We start from the raw sequence: 18,113 nt of genomic DNA on the forward strand, positions 1-18,113 counted from the left end.
CAACAATACTGAAGTGTGTTGCCATTTCCTACTCCAGGGGATCTTCCCAAATCCAGGGATTGAACTCACGTTTCTTATGTCTCCTGCATTGGCAGGTGGGTTCTTTACCACTGAGCCAGCTGAGAAGCCACTCCTGGGCAAATATTCAGGGAAAACCATAATTCAAAAAGATGGACCCTGATGTTCATTGCAGCACTATTTACGATAGCCATGATATGAAAACCACCTAAATGTCCATCTATAGAAAAATGGATAAAGATGTGGTGTATATATATATATATATATATATATATATACACATATATATATATATATACAATGAAATATATTCAGTCATCAAAAAATTAAATAATGCCATTTGCAGCAACATGGATGGACCTAGAGATTGTCATATTAAGTGAAATAAGTCAGACAAATATCATATGATATCACTTATATGTGGAATCTAAAAAAAATGACACAAATGAACTTGTTTACAAAGCAGAACCAGACTCACAGACATAGAAAACAAACTTATGATTACCAAAGGGTAAACAGACTGAGATATATAAATTAGACGCTTGGGATTAATATCCACACACTAGGACATATAGAATAGATAAACAACAAGGACCTACTGTGTAGCACAGGGACCTCGATTCAATATCCTGTAACATTCTATGTGGGAAAAAAGTCTGAAAGAGTGGATATTTGTATACATATAACTGAACTTTGCTGTACACCTGAAACTAACACAGTGTTGTAAATCAACTGTACCCCAATATAAAGCAATGACTAAATTTAAAGAAATTAATAAAAGCATTCAAAGTTTCTGGCTCCTTTATGGAAAATGGATTGAAGAGAAACAAGTACAGAAATGGAAGGATGAAGGATGAGCACATGGGCCTGGAGACTTGACAAGGACACAGAAGAGTGGCTAGAAATAAAAGTCATTTAGATGGTAGAAATCCTAGAAGAGGGGTCAAGAGTGAAGAGTCAGCAGAGGGCAAGATGCTAAGCCCTTTATCCCATGAAAAAGAAGGATACTTCAGAGCAACCCAGCACACTGGAATCTGTATTTACTCTAAACAGTTCTGTGTTCCAGTTTTTCACTCCCCAAGGGTAGAGCAAAGCTCTCCCTTCTCAAAGCAGGAAGAAACTTGCTCAGTTTGTATAGTGATGACTGACTTTCCCACAGAGTGTTCTTACTCTCAGGACTGGAGACCACGACAGAGAACCTGACACTAGGCTCTGGTTGCTGCAGTCAACGTCTGCAAACTGATCCTGGAGAAGGGCTGGTGCCTGGCTCCCGGCTCCGCTGTCTTTGCAGGAAAGCAAGGTGCCTTCTCCTGGTAGGAATAAGCTTCTGGCTTTCCCCTGAACCCTTAAAGCACGCTGCTCCCTGGACAGGCTGGTATTTTGGCAATGGTGGTCCTCAATACTTCCGAGTTTGGTGGTGGATACTCTTTTGAGAAAAATCACCTATGACCATGTACACAAAGCGTTCATACTATTTTAGGAAGTACACAGGCCCATTGAAGCTGAATCACAGACCCAGGAATGGTTAGCAATACCTAGAATTCTATGACATGTAAGGTTAATCAGGTCTGCTAATACCAAACTTCAGGATAAATGATGTGGGAAACACAAAGCAAGTACTCTCACCCCCAAAATAAAAACTAGCATAATGAGCCCTAGACTCTAATTGGCATGCTAATCCAAACCATCTCCTCATAAGTAACCACAGAGACTTGTGACAAAGCTGTGGTATCAAAAGACTTGAGTTCAGCTGAACCACACATGAATGAATCATGAAAAAGTCTTTCAATGTCTCTAAGATTTAGGAATCTCATTACAAAGCAAGGTTAATAACAACCATCCTTGCCTGTTCAAACTTTTTCATGGGGCAATATGTAATACTTATACATTTTTTAGATGTTCTTATTTGCATATTTACTCAGATCTTACTTACACTAGTTTCCAGGGAGTCACTTCACTCACCTTAGACTGGAAATATAGTCCTCTTAAGGTCTGAGCTGCTGATATCAGAAAGGGCTGTTCACATTACAACAGAACATACAGGCATTATGTGAACACAATCTATCTCTATAAATTGTACATCCACAACGTTTTTGTTTATTTTATTCTAAATATGCTTCCTAGTTCAAATTGCATTTCATTTTCAGAGCATAGTTAAGCCAAGTTACCCTTGGACTATGGCTTCCCCGGTGGCTCAGCAGTAAACAATCTGCCTGCAATGGAGAAGGCAGAAGTTCGATCCCTGGATCGGGAAGATCCCCTGGAGGAGGGTGTGGCAACCCACTCCAGTATTCTTGCCTGTAGAATCCCATGGACAGAGGAAACTGGCAGGCTATAGCCCATAGGGTAACAAAGAGTCAGATACTACTGAAGTGACTAAGCATGCACACACCCTTGGAATATACTCACACAGCTCGATATCATGTGTAAGTATGGATATGATGTGTGGGCATTGAACTTGACCCATTACAAAAAGAGAGAGGCATTGTCGCTTACCTCTGTCACTGTCGTAGAGGTAGGCAAACTTGTCCCACTGGTAGTACTCAATCAAGCTGAGGAGGGCTCCTTTGAGGTCCGGTCGCATCTGAATGACAAATGGATGGGTGCCATCTGTTGGGAAGCTGGGAGTGATGAAGGACACATGGAGCGTGCCACAAAATGATGTGATGGTGTTTACTGACTTCTTGTCATAAAATCCAAAAATAGCATAGACTCCTCTTGAAAACTGGGAGCAGACTAGAAGAACAGGGGAAATAGAAAGATAAGTCATTGAAATTGGCATACAATCACATGCATTTGCTTGAAGCTAATGTCATTTTATATAATATACAAAAGAATCAACAAATTAAAACAGAGAGAGAGCTGATAATTCATCAAATTTATGAAGACTTACTCTATTTGAGAAATACAAAGATTTATAAAGCATTAAAAAATAATTCTGGTTATGGGACTATATCAAACTTAAAAGTTTTTGCACAGTGAAAGAAACTATCAACAAATCTAAAAAGGCAGCCTACTGAATGGGAGAGGATAATTTGCAAATCATATATCTGATTAGGGGTTAATATCCAGCATATACAAATAACTCATATAGCTCAACAAAAAATGAAAACAACCCAATTAAAAAGTGGCAGACGACCTGAGTAGATATTTTTCCCAAGAATACATACAGATGGCCAACAGACACATGAAAAGATGTTCAACATCATTAATATTGCTGCCACTGCTGCTGCTAAGTCACTTTAGTCGTGTCTGACTCTATGTGACCCCATAGACAGCAGCCCACCAGGCTCCCCTGTGCTTGGGATTCTCCAGGCAAGAACACTGGAGTGGGTTGCCATTTCCTTCTCCAATGAATGAAAGTGAAAGGTGAAAGTGAAGTCACTCAGTCGTGTCCGACTCTTAGCGACCCCATGGACTGTAGCCCACCAGGCTCCTCCGTCCATGGGATTTTCCAGGCAAGAGTATTAGGGAAATGTAAATCAAACCCCACAATGAGACATCACCTCACACCCATTAAAGTGGGCATCATCAAAACACAACAAATAACAAGTGCTGGCAATATATGGAGAAAGGCAAATCCTTGCACAGTGTTAGTAGAAGGTAAATTTGTACAGCAACTATGTAAAACATTACAGTGATTCCTCAAAAAATTAAAAGTAGAACTACCATCAAGCAATTCTACTTCTGGGTACTTTTCTAAAGTAATGCACCCCTATAATGTTCACAGCAGTGTTATTCATAATAGCCAAGACATGGAAGCAACATAAGTGACCATCAACATATAAGTAGGTAAAGAAGATGTGGTGTGTATATATATAAGGAAATATTACTCAGCTATAAAAAAAAAAGAAGAAAATCATGGATAGACCTAAAGCATATTGTGCTAAGTGAAATAAGCAAATACTGTATGACTTCATTTATATGTGGAATCTAAAAGACAAAACAATTATGTAAATATAACAAAACAGAAACAGATACAGAGAATAAAGAGATGATCACCAGTGGGGTGGGGATAAGGGGTATGGATGAGTGAAATATGTGAAGGGAATCAAGTGGTACAAATTCCAGTTGCAAGATAAATGAGTCATAGGGATGAAATGTACATTGTGAGGAATATAGTCAATAGTACTTTGTATGGTGACAGATGGACTTATCATGGTGATTATTTTGTAATATACAGAAATAAGGAATTATGTTGTGCACCAGGCAGTAACATAGCACTGTAGGTCAATTATACATGAAACACAAACAAACTCATAAAAAAAAAATATTCTGTTTGTGGTCGCCAGAGCTGAGGAGTGGGGAAAGGGACAATTGGATGAAAGGAGTCAAATGTATGAAATTACTGTTATAAGATAAAGAAGTATTAGGGATGTAATATGAAGTGAAGTGAAGTGAAAGTGTTTGTCGCTCAGTCATGCCTGACTCTTTGTGACCCCATGGACTGTAGCCCACCAGGTTTCTCTGTCCATGGTATTTTCCAGGCAAGAACACTGGAGTGGTTAGTCATTCCCTTTGCCAGGGAATATTTCTGGCTAGGGATCGAACCTGTTCCATGTGCATTGGCAGGTACATTCTTCACCATCTGAGCCACGAGGAAAGCCCAAGGATGTAATATAAGACATAGTAAATGTAATTAACACTGCAGAATGTTATATATGAAAGTTGTTAAGAGAGTAAACCTTAATAGCTCTCATCTCAAAATTTTTACATTTTTCTTTTATTTTGTATCTATGTGATATTATGAATGTTCACCAAACTTACTGTGGTCATCATTTCATGATATACGTAAGTCAAATCATTATGCTGTCTGCCTTAAACTCATACAGTGCTGTATGTCAATTACATCTCCATAAAACAGGGCTTCCTTGGTGGCTCAGATGGTAAAGAACCTGCCTGCAAAGCAGGAGACCCAGACTTGACCTGTGAGTCAGGAAGATCCCCTGGAAAAGGGGACGTCTACAAACTTCAGTATCCTGGCTTCGAAAATTTCATGGACAGAAGCCTAGTGGCCTACAGTCCATGGGATTTCAAAGAGTTGGACATGACTGAGCAACTAACACTTTCAGAACTGGAAGAAAAAAATAAACATGTACATTATTAGTTAACAGCCTATGTAAATGTAAACATACTTTAGGATAGCTTTATAAAAAACAAGAGTACAAGTAAAAATCATTAATTGTAAGAAGAACTAACTGCCATTATCTGGGATTTATATATATTCATGAGAGTTCATTCCTTACATTAGCTGATTCTTTTAAAAGGCTTTATTGTGCTAATAATGCTTTTATACTACACAATTGGTGTGCTTATGAAAAGTCCCATGCTGACCAAAACCTCTTTGAGAGAAGATAGAAGCAGGCCTGGCATCACGCATAGACACATGTCACCCAAAAAGGACATCTCTCGCCCTCAGAGACTGAGTCAAGTAGCAGCTGAATGAAGCTCAGAACTCCTAACCTTTTTTAACCTTTCGCATGAATTTAATTTATGCATGTGTCTACTTCACATGAGACAAAATATTATCAAAATGCTTTGGTTTAGAATCATTCTTAGAAGGAAAAATACAATATTTTATTGGGAAGTCCCCATCACTCCCACAATACCTTGTTCTCTACTGTTACTTGTATTTCAGTGAAGAACCTTCTCCCAAACCCTCCCCTGCAGTCAGACCATCACTAAGTCGTGGTCATTCGAATACCTAAATGTACTCCAAGGTTGTCCCCTGATGTCTTTCTCTACTCCATCCAGTTCACTAACAGCATATGTTATGTACCTGGTGCTTGCCCTGTGGCCTGGCATGGTACATTAACTTACCTATTTCTCATGATAACCCTCAAAATGGGAGCTATTATTATTTCCAAATTGCTGATAGGAAAATTAAAATGTAGGAAGACGAAGTGACTTAACCAGTCAGACATCTAGTAAATGAGAGATGCTGTATTGAAACCCAAACAGTTGGGATTCAGAGTCCACACTCTTTATTAATGGATAATACTGTGTTTCTCACTCAGATTAGTGGAATACCTACCCAGTGTTCTTCCTTCATCCAGTTATGCCCCTTTCATTCAATTCTCCACAATTTAACCAGAATAATTTTTGAAACACAAATTTAATCCTATCTTTCTGAGAAGTAGGGTTCCTTTGTCCAAGACTAACCCCTGCAACACACAATACAAACCATAGACTCCAGCACTTAAGACAACAAATTTAGGTCAACTACATGCTTTGAGTGGATGAATAACTGATGTTTTTTAATTTCAAAGTTTATTTCAATCCAAAATATGAAAGTCAGCTATCCAAACTTCCTTTTACATTGATTAAACTTCATTTAAAGGATAAAGCTAATACTATCATATTTCACTTTAATTTAGTCACAAAAAAAAGATCCATAGAAAAAGTAGATTTGTTTCATAAATAAGAGTATTATTTATTTTCATAAGTAAAGATAATTGTTTAATAATAAGAAAGTTGCCAAAGATTATAATAGCTAATTGCTGGCAATCAATACATGATAGGCAATAATTTCTAATGACTACTGTGTGATATGAAGTGAAAGGAAAGCCAGATTAATTAGTTATTTCTTTGAGTGGCCTTTATTCATCAAATACTCCTATTTTCCTTTAAATATTTATTAGTCTTCAACTCATTTCACATTTTCTGGGATTTTAGGTATAATATGTCATTGTGTAATGTGTCTAGGTCTGTGTAATGTATGAATTGCCATCTTTACTACCGATTTTCTGCACAACAGACTAATATATCTCAGAAAATAACAGTGTGTATTTATTTACATTTATTTTAAAACTTTAATATAAAGCAAAGATGAGATTCCTGACATATTCACACTTATAGTTCTGTCCTGGTCTGAGTACAGAACTGGAAAACCACCTTTAATGTGTCTGACTCTGCTCATTGCTCACATACATGAAAAAGCCCTTTCACTATTAAAACCCATCTAGGCGAATTCTGCCATGATTTATTTTATACATATATGTATGTGTACTGACACATATATCTTAAATCTCAAGCTTGTTCAGAAATTGTTGATTCCACAAGACATAAAAATGAGAAGTTGCTCTAAAATTCTCTCTGGATCTATTTTATTTCATTTCCTGCAAAGTACTGGCATATCACCTAAATACTATAGGAATATCAGGCAACATGATTTACTAATGAGGCTTCCTCATCCATTCTCAGTGAATCACTCGGTAAAAGAGGCCAGTGTTTGAATACACAGTCTGAATAAGGAGCCATTACCTTTCATTTTCCATTTGTTTTAGACTCTGGAGTAAGTTGTCAAGGGACCTCCTGGTTATCATGACCATCTGGAAACACCTGGCACTGGTCCAACAATATGCAAAGCTGCACAAGACTTCATCAGAAATGACAATTCACTAACTCAGGAGGTACTTGCAAAAAGTGCAGGCAGTTCAGCTGATTTTCCAGGCAGTTCAGCTGATTTCCCAGTGGCCATAATTGCAGAACCACGGCCACTCCCTCCTGACTATTCAGCCACCTCTTAACCTCCCCTCTTGTCCTCCATCTCTTCATGACACATATTCAGTTGTCCACTTGCCCATACCCTCTATTTTTTAGGTTTTTCCTCTCCTGGTGTCCCTTTACCACACACACAATGAGCCCCATTTAGTTAACACAGCTCCTCTCCCTTGACCTCATGTCTGTCATTGTTCCTGTCCCCAAGCATGATAAGATGACATTGCAATTTATACCCAGGACTCAGTCAGAATGTTGACTTGAGCTAAAGTGTTTCATTTACTCAATTTGCAAGACCATCTCAACAAGAAACACTGAGTGCTATGCTCCTAACACTCCACTCCCAAAGTATCAGAGTGTTTGCATGCTATTAATGATACTGATCTTCTCCCCAATACTACACTGATACAAGAGCCCACCAACATAGTACCCAAGAATATGAGTGCTCTACTTTGAAAGGACTCCTCCTTGATTAGAAACAAAATTACTCATTTTCATCTCTACCTTATTTCCTAGCAATCTTCCAAAATTCAGTCATTTCCCTAACATATCTATTCTGAAAGAAGGAAGACTTACTATCAAGACAATATTTAAGTAATGTATCATAGCTCTGGAAACAGTTTCAAAGACACATTTCTATTTTTTTTAATTTTTTAAAATTTTACATGTAGTCAAAGCTATGGTTTTTCTAGTAGTTATGTATGGATGCAAGAGTTGGACCATAAAGAAAGCTGAGCACCAAAGACTTGATGCTTTTGAACTGTGGTGTTGGAGAAGATTCTTGAGAGTCCCTTGGACTTCAAGGAGATCAAACCAGTCAATCCTAAAGGAAATCAATCCTGAATATTCATTGGAAGGACTGATGCTGAAGCTGAAGCTCCAATACTTTGGCCACCTGATGCAGAGAGGCGACTCATTGAAATAGACACTGATGCTTGGAAAAAAAGAAGGGAGGAGGAGAAGGGGACAAAAGGGGACAAGATGGTTAGATGACATCACTGACTCCATGGGCATGAGTTTGAGCAAGCTCCAGGAGATGGTGAAGGACAGAGGAGTCTGGGATACTGCAGTTCATGGAGTCACAAAGAGCCTGACATGACTGAGCGACCGAACAACAATAGCTGATTAGTGTTGTGATAGTTACAGGAGAACAGCAAACGGACTCAGTCATGTATATACATGCATCCATTTCCTCTAAACTCCCCTCCCATCCAGATTGCCACATAACATTGAGCAGAGTTCCATGTGCTATACTGTAAGTCCTTGCTAGTTCTTTATTTTAAATATAGCAGTGTGTACATGTCCATTCCAAACTCCCTAACTGTCCTTTCCCCTTATCCTTCCCTGGCAACAATAACAACTCACAGTTCTTTAAGTCTGTGAGTCTCTATGTTTTGTAAATAAGTTCATTTGTATAATTTATTTTCCAATTACGCATATAAGAAATGTCATACGATATTTCTCCTTCTCTGTCTGACTTATTTACTTAATATGATGATCTCCAGGTCCACCCCTGTTGCTTCAGGGGCATTAAAATAAGTTAGACAATACTGCACCCCATATAGTCACCTTCTCCCGTGCCACCTCTGGAGGGAGAGGAAGAGAAAGCTCCCAGTTTCACATCGAGATTCATGACCCACACAACTACCCTCTGTATATAAACACTATTATAAACTTTTGAATTCTTATGCTACATAGCATTAGAATTTTATTTATGCCTTACAATTCCAAGCTGAATGTAAAATATTAGGTAAAGATGCTCTGAGTATGCCTTTAATTAAATATTTAATATCAACTTTGAGAAACTCAGCAAAGGCAAATCCTTTTTAAAGATACTTTAGGTCAAACAGCAGAAATTATAATCTCCTGGGTATAAGTAACTTGCTGATTACTCTGCTTTTTATTACAAGCCCAGATGATAAAAGTCAATAACAATGCTGATGGAGCATCCAACTCATATCTTTTTCTCTTAGGTCATTCTGCTCATTGGTGCTGCTAATGTGTTATATTCCATACAGCCTGGAGAACCTTGCATGATAATTTAGTAGAAAGGGAGAATAAAAGAGCCTGATGGTTTTTGCTCAACATGTTTTACATTTATAAATTGTCATTGACTGGTATGAAATCTGTAGTCTGCTTCATAAGCAGGAACCGTGCTTTGCAGCTTGTGTGAAGTCTGCACAAGTCCGTGTGAAAGCTGCATCACCAAACAAGCCTGACCTCAAAATCTGGAGACCAAAGAAAATCTCTCTCATCTTTTATCACACAGTTTTTGGCAGGATGTCCTTGTAAACATTGACCCCAATTTTACTATTGAAATCTTCCTTAAGATCTCTTAATCATTAAATCTAATAATTTTTTCTCATATGTAGTTTTCTTGGACTCTCTAAATTTATTTATTATTATTTATTCTTTTTCCATACAAAAATTAATCTGTTCTAGTTCTATGAAAACTGCCATTGGTGCTTTGATAGAGATTGCACTGAATCTATAGATTGCCATGAATACTAAAAAGAATACTAAGATGAGATCACTTTACTTAGTAGCCATTTAAAGTTATTTTAAAATAATGACTGTATTTCCCTGTACAATACATCCTTGTTGCTTACTTGTTTTATACATAATAGTTTATATCTCTTAACCCCTTACACTTATCTTGACTTCCACCCTTCTCTCTCCCCACAGGTAACTAGTTAGTTCTCCATATCTGTGTGTTTCTGTTCTTTATATATGTTCCTTTGTTTTAATTTTTAGATTCCAAATATGATAACATACAGTATTTTTCTTTCTCTGGCTGACTTATTTCACTAAAAACATATTACCCTCCAAGTCCATCTATGTTGTTGCACGTGGAAATATTTCATTCTTTTTATGGCTAAGTAATATTTTAGTGTGTGTGTGTGTGTGTGTGTTTGTGTGTGTGTGTGTGTGTGTGTATGTGACATTTATCCATTTGTCTGTTGATAGACATTTAGACTGGCTTCCCAGGTGGCTCAGTGATAAAGAATCTGCCTGCAATGCAGGAGATGCAGGAGATGCTGGTTCTGTCCCTGGGTTGGGAAGATCCCATGGAGGAGGAAATGGCAACCCACTCCAGTACTCTTATCTGGAAAATTCCATGGACAGAGGAGCCTTGCAGGCTACAGTCCATGGGGTTGCAAAGAACTGAATATGACTGAGCATGCATGCACATACACTTAGGTCACTTCCATATCTTGGCTATTTTAAATAATGCTGCTATGAACATTAAGGTGCATATGTCTTTTCAAATCAGTGTTTTCATTTTCTTTGGAATATATCCAGGAGTGGAATTGCTGAATCAAGTAGTATTGCTATTTTAGTGTTTTGGGGAACCTATATATTGATCTTTATAGTGGCTGCAACAAATTACATTCCCATCAACACTGTACAGGGTTCCCTCTTCTCCACATCTATTCAGCATTTGTTATTTGTAGACTTTTGGGGGATCTTCATTCTGACAGGTGTGAGGTGATATCTTATTTCAGTTTGATTTTCATTTTCCTGATAATTAGTGATGTTGCACATATTTTTATGTGTCTATTGGCCATCTATATGTCCTATTCTATATGTCTTCTGCCCATTTTTAAATCAGGTTGTTTTCTGATATTGAGTTGTATGAGTTGTTTAAATATTTTGCATGTTAACTCCTAGTCAGTCATAGTATTTGCAAATAATTTATGCCATTCTGTAAGTTATCTTTTAATTAAGCATTTAAGTTTAATTAGTTCTTATTTGTTTATTATTCCTATTGTTTCCACGGTGTTAGGAGTCCAACAGAATAAAATATTGCTACAATATGCATTAAACAATGTTCTGTCTACATTTTCTTCAAGGAGTTTTATGGTTTCAAGGAGTCTTACATTTACACCTTTAATCTATTTTAAGTTTATTTTTGTATGGTACTGAAGAATTTTCTAATGTCATTCTTTTATATGTACCTATCCAGTTTTCCCAGTAGCATTTCTTGAAGAGACTTTTCCTCCATTGTATATTCTTGCCTCCTTTGTCATAGATAGGTGACCACGCTGCTGCTGCTGCTAAGTTACTTCAGTTGTGTCCGACTCCGTGTGACCCCATAGACGGAAGCCCACCAGGCTCCCCCATCCCTGGGATTCTCCAGGCAAGAACACTGGAGTGGGTTGCCATTTCCTTTTCCAATGCAGAAAAGTGAAAAGTGAAAGTGAAGTCACTCAGTCGTGACCATAGGTGCATGGATTTATCTATGTGCTCTCTATCTTGTTCCATTGGCCTATATTTCTTTTTTCTTTTTGTGGCAGTACTGTACTGTTTTGATTATTGTAGATTTGTAGTATAATCTGAAGTCAGGGAATGTAATGCTTCCAGCTTTGTTCTTTTTTCTCAAGATTGCTTTGGCAATGTGGGACTTCTAGTTTTGTAAAACATGACCTGGGTATTTTGCTAAGAATTGCATTAAGTCTGTAGATTGTTTGGGTATAATGGCCATTTAACAAGATTAATTTTCTAATCCAAGAGCAAGAGATATCTTTCCACTTCTTTGTATTATCTTCAATTTTATTCATCAATGTTTTCTATTTTTCAGAGTATAAGTCTTTTCACCTCCTTGGTAAAGTTTATCCCTACCTTTTTTTAGTTGATTCAAAATGGAATTCTCTTCATGCTTTCTCTTTCTGATAGTTATTTACTAGTGCATGTAGATAAGCAACAGATTTGCAGTTGTTCAGTCACTCAGTTGTGTCCAACTCTTTGCAATCCCATGGACTGCAGCATGCCAGGCTTCCCTGTCCTTCACTATCTCCCAGACTTTGCTCAAACTCATGTCCATTGAGTCCCTGATGGCATCCAACCATCTCATCCTCTGTTGCCCCCTTCTTCTCTTGCCTTCATTCTTTCCTAGCATCAGGGTCTTTTCCAGTGAGTTGACTCTTCTCATCATGTGGCTGAAGTATTGAAGCTTCAGCTGCAGTAACAGTCCTTCAATGAATACTCAGGGTTGATTTCCTTTAGGATTGATTGGTTTGATCTCCTTGCTGTCCAAGGGTCTTCACTAGAACTACAGTTTGAAAGCATCAATTATCTCATTTTTCTTCCTGTAATTGATTTCTAGTTTCATACCATTATGGTCAGGAAAAATGTTGATGCAATTTCTATTTTCTTAAACTCATGAATGTTTGTTTTGTGGCCTACCATGTGATCTATCCTGGAGAGCATATCCTGTGCACTTGAAGGGAATGTTTTTTCTTGTTTTTGGATGGAAGGTCCTACAAATATTCTTTAAGTCCAAGTGGTCTGTGTCATTTAAGATGACTACTTCCTTATTTATTTTTTGTCTGGATGTAAGTGACATGACTGAAGCGACTTAGCAGCAGCAGCAGCAGCAGCAAGTGAGGCATTAAAATCCTCTACGATTATTTCATTATTTTCAATTTCTCCCTTTATGTCTGTTAATATTTGCATTATATATTATGTTTTCCTGTATTAAGTCCATATTTATTATATCTAGTGCTATATCTTCTTCTTGTATTGATCCCTTTAACATTTTATGATGTTCTTCTTTGGCTTTTGTTATAGACTTTTAAAAAAGTATATTTTGTCTGATCTGAGGATTGCTAAACCTACCTTCTTGTCATTTCTATTTGTATAAACTTCTTTTTCCATCTCCTCACTTCCAGTCTGTGTATGTCTTTAGCTCCGAAATGAGACTCCTGTAAGCAGCACACAGATGAGCTTGTTTTGTTACTTAGTCAGCTGCCCACGTCCTTTGACTGAAGTATTTAGTTCATTGGCATTTAAGTGATTACTGTAAAGTTATGTACTTATTGCCATTTTGTTACTTCTTTTGTGTTTTTGTCTCATTTTCTCTTTTTATTCTTCTCCTTTCACTTTACTCTCTTGTGGTTTAATGACTGTCTGGAGATGTGCTTGCATTCCTTTCTATTTAGTTTTTGTGTTTCAGTAATAGGTTTTGGATCTGTGGTTACCATGGAGTTCACAGATGTTGATCTATAACTATATCTATTTGTTTCAAACTACTGGTCATTTAAAGTTCAAACACATTCTAAAAGATCAACATTTTTTACTTCCTTCATACACACTGTGTCTTTTTATGTTATATTTAACACCTTCACATTCATCCCGTCACTTCTTATTGCAATTATAATAAGTGTATATGAAGTGTATAAGAAGTGTATATGATTTTACAATTCTTTGTTTTTAAATTTTCAGATTAGCTTATTTAAGTGGTTGACCCTCAGACTTTGTTTATATATTTCCCTTTACTAGTGGGATGTTTTTTCCTTTCTTATAGATATTTACTTCCTGTTCCAGCCTTTTCTTTTCCACTTAGAGAAGACCCTTTCACACTTCTTATCAGATCAGATCAGTCACTCAGTCGTGTCCGATTCTTTGCGACCCCATGAATCGCAGCACGCCAGGCCTCCCTGTCCATCACCAAGGCCCAGAGTTCACTCAGACACGTCTATCGAGTCAGTGATGCCACCCAGCCATCTCATCCTCTGTCATCCCCTTCTCTTCCTGCCCCGAATCCCTCCCAGCATCAGAGTCTTTTCCAATGAGTCAACTCTTCACATGAGGTGGCCAAAGTACTGGAGTTGCAGCTTTAGCATCATTCCTTCCAAAGAAATCCCAGGGCTGATCTCCTTCAGAATGGACTGGTTGGATCTCCTTGCAGTCCAAGGGACTCTCAAGAGTCTTCTCCAACACCACAATTCAAAAGCATCAATTCTTCGGTGCTCAGCCTTCTTCACAGTCCAACTCTCACATCCATACATGACCACTGGAAAAACCATAGCCTTGACTAGACGGACCTTTGTTGGCAAAGTAATGTCTCTGCTTTTGAATATGCTATCTAGGTTGGTCATAACTTTCCTTCCAAGGAGTAAGCGTCTTTAAATTTCATGGCTGCAGTCACCATCTGCAGTGATTTTGGAGCCCAGAAAAATAAAGTCTGACACTGTTTCCACTGTTTCCCCATAGGTTTGGTTTAATATTGACAAATTCAATTTTTGCTTGTCTGAAAACTTCTTTGTCTTTCATTCAATTCTAAATGATAATCTTGCTAAGTAGAGTATCCTCCTAGGTTGTAGTTTTTTTCTCTTTTAGCACTTTAACTAAAGCATGCCAATCCCTTCTAGCCTGCAGAGTTTTTGCAGAAAAATTAGCTGATAACCTTATGGGGTTTCCTTCATATATGACTTTTTCTCTTGCTGTTTTTAGAGCTGTCTCTTTAACTTTTGCCATTTTAATAATTCTATGTCTTAGTGTGGGTCTGTTTGTTCATCTACTTTGGGATGCTTTGTGCTTTCTATACCTGAATATCAGTTTCCTTCTGGTTTGGAGAATTTCAGCCATAATATCCTCAAGTACATTTTCAATCTCTTTCTCCTGAGAACTTTAGACTATAAACAATACCTAATGTTCTCTCAGAGGTCCCTTAAACTGTTCTCATTTATTTTTTCTTTTTGGATGACCTCTTTTTTTCTTTCTTCCAGATCACCTATGCATGCTACTGTATCATCTAGTCTGCTGTCATCTCCTTCTGGTGTATTTTTCATTTCAGTTATTGTATTCTTTAGTTCTGTTTACTTTATATACACTTTCTTTCTAAGCCCTTAAAAATTCTCAGTTTATTATTTTCCCTAATTAAGTTAATATTCTTATTACTAAGAACTCTTTATAAGACAATTATTTATTTCTTTCATTAGTTGTTTTTCAGGGGTTTTCTCCTGCTCTTTTGATTGAAACAAACTTCCCTGTCTTCTCATTCTGCTTAATTTTCTCTGTCTCTAGGGAAAAGAGATAGATAGATGAAACAGTTATCTACCCTGGTCTTGATGGAGGTTCTTGTGTGGGAGCATCCCTGTGCAGCCTGCATGTGCCCAGTGACTCTGGGGGACAGCTAGGTCTGACATGAGCATAAGTCACATTTCTCCAGGGTGTCCTGGCAGTTATCATATTGGAGGTGGGGCTGGAGAAAGATGGGCTAGAGCCAGAACCAGGTGTGAGCTGGGACTTCTCCACTGCTCAGGGGCCACCCCACCTTAGTGGGAGCAGAGGCAGATACCCAGTTGTTGGAGCAGAAGCCCTGAAGTTTGGTCGGAGCTGGTTCCAGTCCCACTAAGCGTGTACTCTCGCCTCCTCCCAGCAGTGCTGGACCAAGAGGAGATGGCGTGGACACTTGGTGTGGGTCAGAGCATGGGCTGTGGTGGTTGCAACCCCAGTCCAAGTCTCAGATTACTCCTGACCTGCTGTCACCATACGTAGTTGGGGCTGTCTTCACCCCATTCAGATGCCACTCCAAGTCTTAGCCATCTCCACCTCTCATGACCTAGCACTCATGACCTAGCACTCACCTCAGCTGTGGCAGCCCTTGCCCTTGCGTGGGGTGAGTGGGGCATGCCTCAGTGAGCATGAGGCTCAGGCTGGGGCAAGCACCGGGCAGTGTCAGAAAACTGTCCATAGTTCCCTACGGTTTCAATCTACTTCCTCCTTTGTGCTTAGGGAATAAGCAAGTGTGCATACTCTTTGCCAATGGACCTGTTTATTACAGCCTTCCTGTTAGTTCAACTGGATTTCAAACTATCTTGATCTCAACCTGTTATGGTATATTCCTGGCTGGAGATGACAGCTCAATTCCAATCTATCATCCACTGGAGAACTTCTTATTCTATATCACTCAAACTAATTCCATTAGAAAAAAAAAAAAAAGGTAAGAAAACCTTGAAAACATTAGCCTACAAATCATGTCTTTGTACAGTTTTTTTTTCTTTCTGCTAATGGTATCATAACTCTTGCAATCATTGATTTTTGATATTTCAGAATAATTAATTCATTACTCTTCCTTGTTCTGCTCATGTCATCTATAACCAATTCTGTTTTATTCCACTACATTTGTTCCATTAACCAAGTATATTTAAGAACTTCTGAGACTACTGTTTAGATATGGGAAGATAGCTTTGGGCATGATAGATAAGATCCCTACTTATATGAAGCTTGGGTGTTATACTTTGTATTTCTTGCACCTTAGTTCTATTTTTCCTTGGTTCTTTCCCATGTCCTCTCTCATCTTCCTCCAAATCATATTCTTGGCATATGAGCCTTCTTAAAGAACACCATGTAATTGACAGTCTCCAGGGATCAGTCTTCCAACTGTTCCTTTTTTTACATTCTATCTCTTAATGGTATCATCTCTTTTAACAAGGCCAAATTCCATTTCCTTGTGCAAATGTTTCCCAAACCTGAACCATTATAATTGTCTCCCTCTACCTATTTATTTACTGAGAAAATACATACTGTATATTATTATGTAGCAAATATACTATATACACTGTGTATATAATACAAACACTGCATATGACTAACTTTTGAATTTTGTATTTTCATAGCACAGTGGTAAAGGAATCTGCCTTCCAATGCTGGAGATGCTAGAGACACAGTTCAATCCCTGAGTCCAGAAAATCCTCTAGAGTAGGAAACGGCACCCCACTCCAGTATTACTGTTTGGAAAATTCCATGATCAGAGAAGCTTGGTGAGTTATAGTCCATTGGGTTCTAAATAGTCAGATATTACTGAGCACACATGCATTGTTATATTTATTTCTTTGCAAGTATGATTTTTAGTTATAATATTTAATTCTTTCAAGACCTTAATTATGAGTTTTCTCAAAACAAAAAGAGAAACAATGGAAAGAAATGCATAAAATATCATTATTTTACATTGTTTAAAATCCTGTAACATTGATCTCAAGTGTTAAACATCATAGAAAAGTTATTATGTATCCAAGGATCTTGGGCTTTGACCTCAGAAGGAAAATGGTAGAGCTACAAGTGAGAATAACCAGGGATTGAATTTTGCTTTGCTGTTACCTAGTTTGACTCGGTTGGGCAAGATACATATTTCTCTATGTCTCAGTTCAGCCAACTGTAAAGGAAGATAATCATGCTACCCACCTGTTTAATTTGGAATGGGGCCTTATGAAAGAAAAGATAAGCTGAAACAGTGCTGGAAACTACTAAGGCCCAATAAGTCTCTCATGACCTGCCTTCTTATTTTCCATATTCTTACCAATGTTGATATTAACTATTTATTAATCATGCACCAGGATTTTACTCATTCTTTTCCTTCAGCATAAAATTCACCAAATCCATAGGACAAGTATTCATATGTTTAAAAAAATCTACCCTATCTTTTCAGAGTGTGAGAATCACACCAGACTTTTTGCCTTCCTTTATCCCCAGAATGAAACAGTCACCAAATACTGTCCATCTGACATCTCAAATCTGTACTCTCCAGCTCTGCCAACACTGCCTTAATACGATCCTTCAACATTTATTGGCTAGATCACTGCAATAACCTCCCAAATAGCCCCTTTTATAATAGATCTCTTTCCTATCATGGCAAATATAATCCCCTTGCTTAAAATTCATCATTGTCTCCCCAGTGCTTAGAATAAACTACATTCCAGAGCTCAAGTGCTGCCCACACTGTGTGGTCTGAGTCACATGCCTCTCACATATGATTCTAATGAAGTTTGCGTTTCTGCATCTCAGCCTGAGTTATAAATTTCTACCTTTGC

At 37.9% G+C, this 18,113-nt stretch overlaps 1 protein-coding gene across 3 annotated transcripts in view; it reads right to left on the reverse strand.

Annotated features, from left to right (window-relative positions):
* GRIA2 (glutamate ionotropic receptor AMPA type subunit 2) overlaps positions 1–18,113 on the reverse strand; it is a 183,437-nt gene that overhangs the window by 88,318 nt on the left and 77,006 nt on the right. For all 3 annotated transcript variants that reach the window (XM_019978106.2, XM_070769206.1, XM_019978105.2), the window contains exon 3: positions 2,515–2,754. In XM_019978106.2, coding sequence (XP_019833665.1) covers positions 2,515–2,754 — 240 coding nt within the window. The remainder of the gene's footprint in view (positions 1–2,514; positions 2,755–18,113) is intronic.

Source organism: Bos indicus, chromosome 17, assembly GCF_029378745.1.
Source record: "Bos indicus isolate NIAB-ARS_2022 breed Sahiwal x Tharparkar chromosome 17, NIAB-ARS_B.indTharparkar_mat_pri_1.0, whole genome shotgun sequence".
Classification (NCBI taxonomy): domain Eukaryota; kingdom Metazoa; phylum Chordata; class Mammalia; order Artiodactyla; family Bovidae; genus Bos; species Bos indicus.